Consider the following 14,276-nt stretch of genomic DNA (forward strand, 5'->3'; position numbering starts at 1 on the left):
GTAAATATATAGTTACATTCAGAATATTCTAATGATGTTATGGTGGTGGGTAAATCACTTCTAAATATAGTATGAAGATTAAAAGACAAAAATATTTAAAATAATTATAACTACGATAATTTGTTAATGGATAAATAAGATAAAAGATGTAAATTGTGACATCAAGAACATAAAATGTCATAGTGGGGGAGAGTAAATATATAGAATTCTAGTATGCATTTGAACTTAAGTTGTTTCCAGCTTTAAGTAGACTGTTATAAATATAAGGTGTATTATATAGCTTTGTGGTAACCAGAGTAAAAACCTATAATAGATAACAAAAAAGTTAAAGGAATCAAAACACACCAATATAGAAAATCAACAAATTAAAATGGAAGAGACAAAGAGAAGAAGAAAGGAACAAAGGTGTTACAGAAAGCCAAAAAGCAATTAACAAAATGGCAACAGTAAATCCATATTTATCAGTAATTATTTTAGATATAAGTGGACTAAATTCTCCAATCAAAAGACAAAGAGTAACTGAATAGACTTTTTTAAAAAGAGGCCCAACTAAATGCTGCTTATAAGAGACTCACTTCACCCTTAAGGCCAGAAACAGACTGAAAATGAAGGGATGGAAAAACATATTCCATGAAAATGGAAACCTTAAAGAAAGCAGGGGTAGCTATGCGTGTATCAGAGTGTATAGGCTTTGAACCAAAAACTGTAACAAGAGGCAAGAAAGTCATTTCATAATGATAAAGTCATCATGATGATAAAGTCGTCAATTCATCAAGAGGATATAATAATTGTAAATACTTATTCACCAAGCATAGATATATAATGCAAATTTAACATACCTGAAGGGAGTTAGAAATACAATAATAGTAGGGGACATCAATACCCCACTTTCAACAATGGCTGGATCATCCAGAGAGTCAATAAGGAAACACTGGACTTGGACATACTACATCACATGCATTTAACATACATTTACAGGACATTCCATCCAAAAACAGCAGAATATACATACTTCTTAAAGCACATGAAACATTTCCAGGATAGGTCATATGTTATGCTATAAAACAAGTTTTATTAGGTTTAAGAAGATTGAAATCATGTCAGCCATGTTTTCCGACCACAGTGGTTTGAAACAAAACAATTACAGGAAGGAAGGAAACTGGAAAATTCACAAATAGATGGAGATTAAAAAAACATGCTCCTGAACAACCAGTGGATCAAAAAAGATACCAAAAGAGAAATAAAAAATACCTTGAGACAAATAAAAATGGAAAACCACATACCAGAACTAATATGAAGCAGCAAAAGCAGTTCTAAGAGGGAAGTTCATAGTGTTAAATGCCTACATTAAGGAAAAAAAAAGAAAGATACAAAATGAACAACCTAACTTTACACCTCAAAGAATCAATGTAAAGAAGAACAAATTAAGCCCAAAGTTAGTAGAAGAAAGGAAATAATAAAAATCAGTCGGGAAATATATGATACAGATTGAAAAGACAATAGAAAAGATTAGTGGAAATGATTAATGGTTTTTTGAAAAGCTAAACAAAATAGACAAACCTTTACCTAGATATAACAAAAAAGATAAAAGTCTCAAAACTAGAAATAAGAAGGGAGTCATTACAACTGATATCACATAAATACAAAGGATCATGATAGACTACTATGGACAATTATACACCAACAAATTGGACAACCTAGAAGAAATGGGTAAGTCCTAGAAACATTCAACCTACCAAGACTGAATCAAGATGAAATAAAAAATCTGAACAGACAAACTACTAGTAAGGAGATTGAATCAGTAATCAAAAACCTCACAACAAAGAAAAGTCTCGGAACAGATGGTTTCACTATTTAATTCTGTCTCATTTTCAATGATGAATTAATGCCAATATTTCTCAAACTCTTTCAAAAAATAGAAAAGGAAAGAACACCTCCAAACTCAACACCTCCAAACTCATTTTACATGTCCAGTATTACCCTGATACCAAAACCAGACGGGGACACTTCAAGAAAAGAAAATTACAGGCCAATATCCGTAAAGAACATGGACACAAAAATCCTCAATAAAGTATTGGCAAACCAAGTTCAACATATATTAAACGGATTACATACCATGATCAAGTGGGATTGATTCTAGGGATGCAAGGATTGTTCGGGTCACCTTCCACAAATCAGTCAACATGATACATCATATTAACAAAATGGAGAAAAAAATCATGTGATCATTTCAGTAGATGCAGAAAATGCTTTGACAAATATCAGCATCCACTCATGAAAAAAATTTCAACAAACTGGGTGTTAAGGGAATGTACCACAGCATAATAAAGACCACAAAGTGCAAGCCCACAGCTGATACCATATTTAGCAGTGAAAAGGTCAAAGCTTTTCCTCTAATATCAGGAACAACAAGGATGCCCACTCGTGTCACTTTTATTTAACATAGTACTGAAAATCCAAGCCAGAGTAATTAGGCAAGAAAGAGAAATAAAAGGCATTCAAATATCAGAAGAATTAAAACTTGTTCACAGATGACATGATATTATACAGGAAAACCTAAAGACTCACCAAAAAACTGTTAGAAGTAATAAATGAATTCAGCAAAGGATACAAAAATCAATATAGGCATACTTCATTTTATTATGCTTTGCTTCATTGCGCTTTGCAAATATTGTGCGTTTTTCTTGTTTGTTTTACAAATTGAAGGTTTGTGGCAACCCTGTGTTTCTATGCCATTTTTCTAATAGCATTATTTTAAAATTAAGGTATGTACATTTTTAAGACATAATTGTACACTTAATAGAGTACAGTATACTGTAAACATAATTTTTATATATACAGGGAAACCAGAAAGTTCATGTGATTTGCTTTATTGTGATATTAAATTTATTGTGGTGGTCTGGAACTGAATCCCCAATATCTCTGTATACAAAAATCAGATGCATTTCTATATGCTAACCACAAATCTATCCAAAGTAGAAATTAAGAAAACAATCCTATATACAGTTGCATCAAAAAGAATTAAAATACCTGGGAATAAAGGTAAAAAATATCTCTACACTTAAAATTATAAGACATTGATGAGAAAAATTGAGGAAGACAAAAGTAAATGGAAAGATATTCTGTGCTTATGGATTGAAAGAATTAATATGGTTAAAATGTCTATACTACCCAAAGCCATCTACAGATTGAATGCAATCCCTATCAAAATTCCAGTGGCATTTTTCACAGATATAGAACAAACAGTCCTGAAATTTATGTGGATCCACAAAGACCCCGAATAGCCAAAGCAATCTTGAGCAAGAAAAGCAAAGCTAGAGGCATCACACTTCCTGATTTCAAACTATATTACAAAGCAGTAGTAATCGAAAGACTATGGTATTGGTATAAAACACACATATTTCAATGGAACATAATAGAGAGTCCAGAAATAAACCTGTGTGTATATGGTCAATTAACTTAAGACAATGGAGGCGCAAATATACTATGGATAGATGATAGTCTCTTCGATAAATAGTGTTGGGAAAATTGTACAGCCACATGCAAAAGAATGAAACCGGACCCCTATCTTACACCACACAAAAAAACAACTCAAAATATATTAGACTTTAATGGACGACCTGAAAACATAAAAGTCTTAGATGAAAACATGGGTGGTAATCTCCTTCACCTTGGTCCTGGTGATGAATTTTTGGGATTTAACACCAAAAGCAAAGGCAACAAAAGCAAAAATAAACAAATGGAACTACATCAAACTAAAAGGCTTCTGCACAGCAAAGGAAACGGTCACCAAAATGAAAAAGGCAACCTACAGAATGGAAGAAACTATCTGCAAATCATATCTGATGAGGTTAATATCCAAAATACATAATGAACTCATACAACTCAATAGCAAAAATATCAAAGTCTGATTTTAAAAATGAGCAGAAGAACTGAGTAGACATTTTTCCAAAGAAGACATCCACGTGACCAACAGGTATGTGAAAAGGTGTTCAACATCAGTAATAATCACGGAAATGCAAGTCAAAACTCATTGAGATACCACCTCACGTCTGTCAGAACGGGTATCATTAAAAAGACAAGAGATGACAAGTGTTGACCAGGATGTAGAGAAAAGGGAACCCTTGTGTGCTGTTGGTGGGAGTGTAAATTGCTGCAGCTACTATGGAAAGCAGTACAGAGGTCCTAAGAAAATTAAAAATAGATCTGCCATACTATCCAGCAGTCCCACTTCTGGGAACGTAGTCATACAAAAGGGGTGCAAACTTGTAGTCATAAAGTGAATAAGTTAGGAGGATCTAATGTACACATGGGGTGATGGTTATTCAGAACACTACCTGTACAACTGAAATTTGCTGAGAGTAGAATTTAAATGTTTGCATGAAAAATAAAAAGATAAATATGTGAGGAGGTGGATCTGTCAATTGAGTAAATGGGGGGGGGTCCTGTAACATGCACGCATGTATCCAGTCTCCACAGTGTACACTGTAAATGCTTACAGATTTATTTGTCAAATATATCTCAATAAAATTGAAAAGCAAAAGAAAACAAAAAAAGAGTTAATTTGCATGTATTGTAGCAGAGCCTTCTTGAACCTTTTTTTTTTTTTTTTTAATGTAGGAGAGGTTTTTTACTAAAATTATGATTGTTGACTACAGGTCATGGTGTTTCCATTCTAAGGTGCACCAGCTCAGAATTCCCTGCAGGTATTCTTGGAGCAGAGGTATCCTGTGACCCTATGACTAAAACCAAGGTGGAAATGCAGATTCTCTGTTATGGTTTCAGATGCTCCCGCCTGTGGAGAACTGTTCTGCATTCATTTTTACTCTTGTTTTCTATCTTTCATCCTGTAATTCCTGCAGTTTACTTGTGAGATTCTAGGGCTTGGCATTAACATATACTTCTTTCAGACTGTATATTGTCTTTTTTTTTCCTTCTCTCTAAAGAAATCTCATAAGATTGAAAACCAACATTTGACAAATAATTATCTAAATCATTGTGCAAAGAACACAGTGTTTTGCTTTTTTTCTTGTGTTTAGTATATCGGGTTGGCCAAAAAGTTCGTTCAGGGGTAGGATTAGTTCTTTAAGTAGTACGTATTCTTTTTTTTTTTGCAAACAAACTTTCATTATTCTAGTTCAGTCTTTCACAAACATACTATACAGAGTCTTATATGGTACAAAACAAAGGAAAACATCTCTGTCTATTCAGTTTAACACACCACCAAAATAAAGCAATTAAGACTTTGGGGAATTAAGTAGTAAGTATTCTTGAAGAGGCAGTGGGTACATCGTGCGTCTACGCTTGTACTCTCGGGGCCAGACTGCGTGGCCTGCATCCAGCTGTACCTCAGCAGACGTCTCACCTGCAGTGCTGCACACTCAGTGTCCCTGTCCAGCATCTGTAAAACAAAGATGACGGTGGTACCTCCTTCTGTGGTGGCGTTCAGAGGGGGTGTGTCAATGAGTTACTGCATGTATGACAGGGAGGGCTTGCAGATATATATAAAGTAGAGATTCTTCGGCATATATGTGATTATGATAATGTTTTAAAAATGGCTGTCATATACTGCTTGCACACACATGTATTCAGAAATAATTAGTGCCTGTAGAAAAACAGCCACCTATAGGAAAACAAAGTAGTTGGTAGTGACAATATATGTAATATGTTTTAAAGTAAGATCCTTCAATCATTGTGGAAAGAGCACAGGGTGCAAGTAAAAATCTAACAGAATCAGTAACACCAGTGACTAACATTTCTTGAAGATTTACTAAATGCCATACACTGTTCTCAGTTCTTTTCTGTTTTCAAGAACTGTTTCCTCATCGGGCTAGTTATACAATATTGGAGAAGTTTCTTAACCTCTCTCTAAGCTCTGATTTTATAATGTATGAGGTGGGTATTGATATCTGTTCTTTCTACCTCAAAGGGATATTATTAGAATAAAATGAAATAGTGTAGTGAAATGATCAGTGAACGTAATTTTATGAGGTAATACACTGATAAATTATATAACATATAGTCATAATGGTGGTTAACAGCTGATCTTGATTTCTCTTAAGATCACAGAGAAATCTGTGTTAGAAGCTTCTGACTTCTGAGTATAGGTAGTTTACGAATTTAAGAAAATGTGTGTTTATATGAATTTATAATTTACCTACCTATCTATCTGTTTATCTATCTATCTGTCTAGTCATTGATAGGTCAGGGCTCTCGTGAAGTGCCTGTATGTCCACTGTTAGGAATTGTCTTCCTGTCATATGTGGAAGTTTTCTTCTTTGTATAATGTTGGTATCCTTGCTGTATGTTTATGATTAGTACTCAATTATCTCTGTAGGCCAAGTAATGAGCCCATACCCAAATCCTTATTTGAGTATTCTACCTATCAACAGTGTACAGGTTTTATTCTTGACTACAACTCTGAACCCATTTTACAATTATCTGTTTGCCCATCTGCTGATCAGATTGTAAGGCCCACCATGACATGGCTTGTTGCCTTCTTCGTATCCTTGGCACCTGGTACTTGGCTAGGTAGACAAGGAGACATGTAATCAGGACATATTTATGGAATAAGTAAACTAAGAAAGGATAGTCAGGAAGTTATACTGATCTCAGAGGAGCCCGTATTTCTAAGAATCAGAAAACTGATCTTCCGAGAAATCTTTAAAAAGGAGATTACTAACCTAGAAGGATTTGGCTTCTAGGAAGAGAGTGTATTGCCAAACAAGTTAAAATTTGAATGCTTTATTTGTCCCTGATTGGAGGGTATAAAATATAAATGTACCAACTATTCTGAAGCTTTTCTTTTAACTAAGCTTAATACATTATAATTTGTTGAACAGAGGCGGGCTAGCAGAAAGACTAAATGGCCTGCAGAATCGAGAGAGATCTGCCATTTCTTTGTGGAGACATCAGTATCTTTCTTACCAAAGGACACTTTCAGGTAAGGCTTGCACTGGCATCTGTGAGTAAAGAAAATGCCAGTTAAAGGTATTTTTACATTAAGATATATGAAGTTGATCATCACTGTTTTTACACCTTTTTCTCTAGGTGTCCAAAGATCTGAGCGGGAGGGTTCTACATTACCCCTTTTTCTTGCTCTGTCCCAGTAGCTTTCAGACTTTTGTGACTGTGACTCACAGTAAGCAGTACATCTTACAGCATCTCCCAGTACACACACGACATTCACACACATCACTCTCACACACACACACACACCCCTGAAAGAAACATTTAATAAACAACACTAAGCTCAGTGATGTACCAAAATCCCAGTCTCACTAAATTGGTGCAGGACCCTTCTAATGAGTTGCAACATTACAGTGAATTCACCAAATTGTCAAGCACAGAGCTGAGAGAGTGTCTTCTGGAGGTTGGACTAGAAAAATACCAAGACAAACTAGTGTGCCTGGATCGAAGGGAAAAGATGACCTTTTGTTTGGCTCATTGGCACCAAGTAGCTTATTTGGAATATTCCTTATGTTTTCCCTTCTTTAATTTGGGAATAGAGGGTATTCATGGTATTTAATTATACCATGAATAAAAGACAAAAGCAAAATAAAATGAAAAACCAGAGCCAAAAATTAATCCATTAATTTGAAAATATGAATGTGACCATCTCTAATTTTTCTGTTAGAAGCCTCTATATTTAGGAATTTGGGTTTTGTTTGTCTCTTAGATGAATTTATTTTTCAGATCTGTGAATCCTCCCCTTGATGTCTTATAATAAGTTGTGTCTTTTTCTTTACTTTTGATATAACTCATTATAAACATATATTAGGAAGAACATTTCACTATTTGGTGTTTTGTTTCCTGTGTGGCCTGGCAGAAGAATTTTCTTCTTTCAACATAAGAAAAGTTTTTTCTCGTTTCTATATGTGTATAGCAACTGAATAAATGAGAGAAAAACTTGAAAATATTAAGTAGAGGTAACTCCCTCTCTCCCCAATCCCAAGAACTAAAATTTAGTAAACAGCTGAAATTCAGTGATGGATTTGTTAAAATATTTCTGTAATTAAACTCTCTAATCCTCTTAATTTCCCTGTCAAAAATGAGTATAACTGTAGACCGTTGCCTTATGAACTGTGCTAATAATAAATCAAACTGCATGGGAAGGATGTGCAGCTCTCGGATGACCCTGGGACTTGATAGACTGTGGAAACATGGAAGTACTGTCATTCTGAGGTCGGTTTCACTGCTGCCAGATCTGGAAGTTCAGAAGCAACGGAGAGCAGCAACTCCTCCTCCCCCACTTAGGGTGTGGATGTACCTTTGGGTTTGCACAGTACCACAGTCAGAATCCCATCTTATTTTGTTCAGACTCAAGAGCGTTATTGAGCTTTGGTTAATTTTGAATGACCAGGGCATTGTGTCGGGCTTGATTTTTCCTTCTTCTGATAGGTTTGAGAAATCTAGGAGTTAGTAGTAATTTATGAACCACATCTTGGTTTTTGTTCTGAATATTAAATATAGTATATCTCACTGAGTCTACCTTTATATCCCTCAGATATGAGAAATTATGGTTTACAAAATTAACCTGTAATTGTAATAATTTAGCCTGAGGCCCTTCTTCCCAAGTTTCTCATATTTGAGGAATATTATTTAATTATTCCACAGTTGAGAGGGACATGGAGCCTGCTTACTAACTTGAAATATTTGAGTGGATGTCTTCAACACATCTTTCTGCCTTTTTTTTTTTTTTTTTTTGCGGTACGCGGGCCTCTCACTGTTGTGGCCTCTCCCGTTGCGGAGCACAGGCTCCAGACGCGCAGGCCCAGCGGACATGGCCCACGGGCCCAGCCGCTCCGCGGCATGTGGGATCTTCCCAGACCAGGGCACGAACCCGCGTCCCCCACATCGGCAGGCGGACTCCCAACCACTGCGCCACCAGGGAAGCCCTTTCTGCCTTTTTAAAAAAACCTCTTCATTTGGAGATAATTGTAGATTCACATTAAACTAATGCCATTCTAAGAAATAAAACAGTGGCTTCTTGTGCCCCTCACCTCGTTCCACCAAGGATGACGTTTTTCCTATCTCTAGTACACTGGCACAACCAGGAATTGATCCAGATGCAATTCACCAACCTTATTCAGGTTTTACTAGCTTATATGCACTCGTGTGTGTGTGTTTTGTTTATGTAATTTTATCACCTGGGTAGATTCATGTGCCCATTACCACAGTCAGGATACAGGACACTCATCACCAGGATCCCGCGTGCTCCCTTTTAGCCACCTCTTCCCACCTAATGCCTTGCAACCACCGGTGTGTTCACTATTTCCATACTATTGTCATCTCAGAAATGTTCCGTAAATGAAATAATATGGTATGTAACCTTTGGGGAATTGACTTCTTTTCACTCAACACCATTCCCTTGAGATTTATCCAAGTTTGTGCGTATATCAGCAGTTAGTTCCTCTTACTCTGTGATATGGATGTACCACACTTTGTGTACCTGTGGAGGGACATTTGGACCTTACAAATAAAGGTGCTGTGAACAAGATTTTGAGTGAACAGAGGTGTTTAATTTTCTGGTATAAATGATCAAGGGTGCAGTTGCTGGGTGTTATAGTAAGTGCTTGTCTAGTTTTGTAAGACGTTGCATATTAATATCAAATATTTCAGTGAGTATCTCTAACACATGTTTCTGGCTTTAAGAAAAAAATTTTTTTAACACCTTTAATTTGTGGATTTCAACTCTTCTTTTCTTCCCTCATGGATAGCTTACTTTTCTGGGCTGTTTTGTAACTCTTACTTATAACATTTAATAATCAGTTTTGTTTACCTTGTTAGTACCTTCCAGTACATTTCAATATAAAAGACATACATCTCAAGGTTCTTAAAACTTGAGTAGGGCTTCCCTGGTGGCGCAGTGGTTGAGCGTCCGCCTGCCGATGCAGGGGACACGGGTTCGTGCCCCGGTCCGGGAAGATCCCACATGCCACGGAGCAGCTGGGCCCGTGAGCCATGGCCGCTGAGCCTGCTCATCTGGAGCCTGTGCTCCGCAGTGGGAGAAGCCACAACAGTGAGAGGCCCACGTACCGCAAAAAAAAAAAAAAAAAAAAAAACTTGAGTAAATTTTTATGTGTGCCTATTTTCTTGATTTTTGTTGTAGTTGTTTTTTGTTTTTTTGTGGTATGTGGGCCTCTCACTGTTGTGGCTTCTCCCATTGCGGAGCACAGGCTCCGGATGCGCAGGCTCAATGGCCATGGCTCACGGGCCCAGCTGCTCCGTGGCATGTGGGATCTTCCCGGACCGGGGCACGAACCCGTGTCCCCTGCATTGGCAGGCGGACGCTCAACCACTGCGCCACCAGGGAAGCCCTGTTGTAGTTGTTTTTTGATACACTCAGGAGAGATTGAGCTTTGCTGTTGAAAGAACAGAGAGAAGCATATGTACTGCACATGAAGGCCAATATAGATGTGTGTGTTGGATGAAACAGAAGAGAAGGCAGAGGGTAGACCACTCAGGGCTTGGAGGCCACTATTGGATTTTATTCCAATGTGATGCCTTGCAAATATGCAATTTAAAATATGGCTGTAGAATAGAGAATTGTGATTATAGAAACAAGAGAAAAATATTTCCTAGATTTCTTTTCAGGAACCATTTTATTTCTCTTCTTCCTATTTGAGGGGAAACAGTTTTCCAACACTAGTTTGCCATTTACCTGAATGGCAATGGCCAGTTCCTATTAAGTGATATTCAGAGTATTTCACAAGTTTATCATCTCATTTAATCCTCATAGCTGACCTTCCAGTTAGGTTATCTGATCCTAGTTTAGAGACGGAGAGAATCTGGACAGGCAGGGTCCTGTGTCCTGGCTAGCAGGTGGCAGAGTCAGATTTATATCGAACAGTCTCCCTTGGTGACCCGTGATCGTGGCCTGTCTTGTTCTGGGCACATTGCTGGGAAGGCAGATCCAGGCACTGAGGACACGAGCCCGTGTTGTGCCTGACTTCTGTAGATGTGAGTGTAATGATTCCTTTGTCTGACCTCTGTTTAGTAACAGTGCAACAAATATTTTCACAGTATGTTTGATATTGATGTTTTTAAGACTAATAATAGTTACAGATATTCTTGGATGAAAAAAAAACAGTGAACGGGCTTCCCTGGTGGCGCAGTAGTTGAGAGTCTGCCTGCTAATGCAGGGGACACGGGTTCCAGCCCTGGTCTGGGAGGATCCCACATGCCGCGGAGCAACTAGGCCTGTGAGCCACAGCTACTGAGCCTGCGCATCTGGAGCCTGTGCTCCGCAACAAGAGAGGCCACGATAGTGAGAGGCCCACGCACCGCAATGAAGAGTGGCCCCCGCTTGCCACACTAGAGAAAGCCCTCGCACAGGAATGAAGACCCAACACAGCAAAAATAAATAAATAAAAAGCCAAGCATTTAAAGCCCTTTTGCAAAAAAAAACAAAAAACAGTGAACTTCTTATACTGTTCAGGAAGAGTGTAAAGAGAAAAAAAAGAAAAAAGAAGAAGTGCAACAAAAAAAAAATGATGGGTTTGAAATAAATTATTTTTCACAAAATTTTGGTCGTAGAAGTTCCCTCTAAACTTCAGAAAGAAGAAGGGGGTAGATAAGAAAGGAGGGAAATCAGTGAAGTGCAGCAGCATTTACTGTCATCCAAAGCAGAATTCTCTCTGGATTTCCTTGTTCTTCACCTTGCTGTCATTGAACATGTTGGCAGTCCTCACTGAGTGCGTGTGTGTGAGCACTGGCCTGTGAGGACAGATGTACTTTAGGTTTTTGTGCACGTGTATGTGTTTCAAAAGCAATAAGTGTGTCACCTCGAATTTAGATTGGTGGTATCACAGCAAAGCATGAACCTAGTTATTCACATTGGCATTAGCATTTAATAGCTTTCGGATTAAAAGGATTTTAATTTTTTTTTTTTTTACCATTTTGCCACTGAGTCGTGGTCAGCTGAAACTTTATAAAGTGTAGGCCACAAAATACTGTAAATACCTCTGTCTGTGCCTTTTGCCAGCATTGCTCACCAGCATCCTGATACAACCACATGGGAAATCTTGCGTCCACATACACTGCTAACCAGCCCTTGGGTGTCCCATATAGTTGGCAAACAGCCCCTGTGGGCTCACCTAGATGAAATGCTGAGTTTCCTTAAAATATCAGTAAATTCACACAAGGCTGCCTATCTGCCAGAGAATAATTATTTCCCTATTTTTCCCACTGTGATATTTTCAAAATTATATTCACTACCTTACTGTTTTCCAGTGCCACATTTTATTACACACTCCACTGCCAAAGCTTTTGTTGTTGTTTTGTGGGGTGTTTGCTTTTTATTTGTTGTTGTTTTCTCCTCCAGAGAACAATCTCTAAATTCAGGGGAGGGGAGAATTTGCTGTTTATAATTTCTCCTTGGATTTCTGGGTGCCAGACTTGAAAGTTTTTCTGTGTTTTTTTTTTGCGGTACGTGGGCCTCTCACTGTTGTGGCCTCTCCCGTTGCGGAGCACAGGCTCTGGACGCGCAGGCTCAGCGGCCATGGCTCGCAGGCCCAGCCGCTCCGCGGCATGTGGGATCTTCCCGGACCGGGGCATGAACCCGTGTCCCCTGCATCGGCAGGCGGACTCTCAACCACTGCGCCACCAGGGAAGCCCCAGACTTGAAAGTTTTTCAACCAGGGAAGCCCCAGACTTGAAAGTTTTTCAACCAGGGAAGCCCCAGACTTGAAAGTTTTTCAGAGATGATGCAGGTAGGTGAGATACTGGAGTTTAGACTGATGTAGATAATACAAGTGATGGCTCCCACTGAATGTGCCTCCTGCCAGGCCCTGAGTGAGGAGTGCACACAGCTCTCACAGCAACCCTGCGGAGCTGCACTATGCCTTCCAAATCCTAAAAGTATCCAAACATTTTATTTTCTAGTCCCTAGAGTCAGAGATTATTTGTTAAGTGAAGAAGCCTGATTTGGAGGCAGGAGACAGGGCCAAACTCTTTAAATGTTAAGTTTTTCACTGCTTATTCTTGATAAACAAAGGCTTTTTTTGGGGGGGGGTTGTTTAAGGTCACTTCAATTAGCTAATGAAAAAACACTGATTCTGCTTTAAATTGTATTGTAGCAGGTAAGCAACCAAGCAGTTTCAGAGTGTCTTTTTCTGTGAAATTGTCATGTACATCACTTGTGCAGAGGGACATTTTTTATGTGCCCATATTTCTGTGCTAATTTTAGTTATATGAAATAAATGTTATTCTCCCTCACTGCTAATTTTCTGGTGCTTAGAATCTGGTGGTGGAGATGGGATGGTGGCAAGAGAGAGGCACAGGCAAGGAACTGGACAGTTCATCCTTCGTTTATTCCTTCCACAGGTGTTTATTGACAGCCTGCTGTGTCCCAGACAATGTACACCATGTCACTACACTCATGGAACTTTCATTGTGTTGAGTGAGATAGATGATAAGCAAAGGAAAAATATAGGTACAGGTTGTCACAGTGCAGGATCTGTGAGGCATTGTGGAGGGGCGCTGTGCTGGACAGGCCGCGGAAGAGAGCTTCACATTTACAGTGGATGCCTCCAGTCTCTGTCTAGTTTCCAGGCCAAGATATCAAAGAAATGTGGCTAAAGAGATATGGGACAGTGGTTTTGTTACTTATTAATTTTTGCAAGAAAAATTATAATTTAACAGATTTTGAATAGCCCATATTTTCTTGTTTCTATCTTTTTTCAGTTTTATCGAGAGATATTTTTCAGTTTTCTTGAGATATAATCACTATAAGTGCAAGGTGTAAAGCATAATGATTTGATATACATACATGTATCATCACAAGTTTAATTAATATCTATCATCTCATATACATACAAAAGAAAAGAGTAAGAGAAAATACACTTTTTCCCTTGTGATGAGAACTCTCAGGATCTATTAACAACTTCCCTATATACCACACAGCAGCATTAACTTAGTCACTGTGCTGTACGTCACATCCCTAGTACTTACTTGTCTTAGAACTGGAAGTTTGTGCCTTTGGACCACCTTCCTCCAATTGCCCCTTCCCCCAACCCTGCCTCTAGTGACCGCAAATCTGATCTCTTTTTCTATCAGTTTGGTTTGTTGGTTTTTTTGTTTTGTATGTGTGTTTTTTTAGATTGAAGTGAGATCTCATATAAGTGAGATCATACTGTATTTGTCTTTCTCTGACTTAGCATAATGACTTCAGGGTCAATCCATATTGTTGGAAATGGCAGAACTTCATTCTCTTTTATGCCTGAATAATAACATTCCTCTGTGTGTGTGTGTGTGTGTGTGTGTATGTATGTATG

The 14,276-nt window shown here is 38.1% G+C and overlaps 1 protein-coding gene across 2 annotated transcripts in view; it reads left to right on the forward strand.

Annotated features, from left to right (window-relative positions):
- The window catches only part of SPIDR (scaffold protein involved in DNA repair), a 337,315-nt gene that overhangs the window by 113,399 nt on the left and 209,640 nt on the right, over positions 1 to 14,276 (forward strand). For both annotated transcript variants that reach the window (XM_081258205.1, XM_081258206.1), the window contains exon 7: positions 6,843 to 6,943. In XM_081258205.1, the coding sequence (XP_081114331.1) occupies positions 6,843 to 6,943 (101 nt within the window). The remainder of the gene's footprint in view (positions 1 to 6,842; positions 6,944 to 14,276) is intronic.

This window comes from Mesoplodon bidens (assembly GCF_964165515.1).
Source record: "Mesoplodon bidens genome assembly, chromosome: 16".
NCBI lineage: Eukaryota > Metazoa > Chordata > Mammalia > Artiodactyla > Ziphiidae > Mesoplodon > Mesoplodon bidens.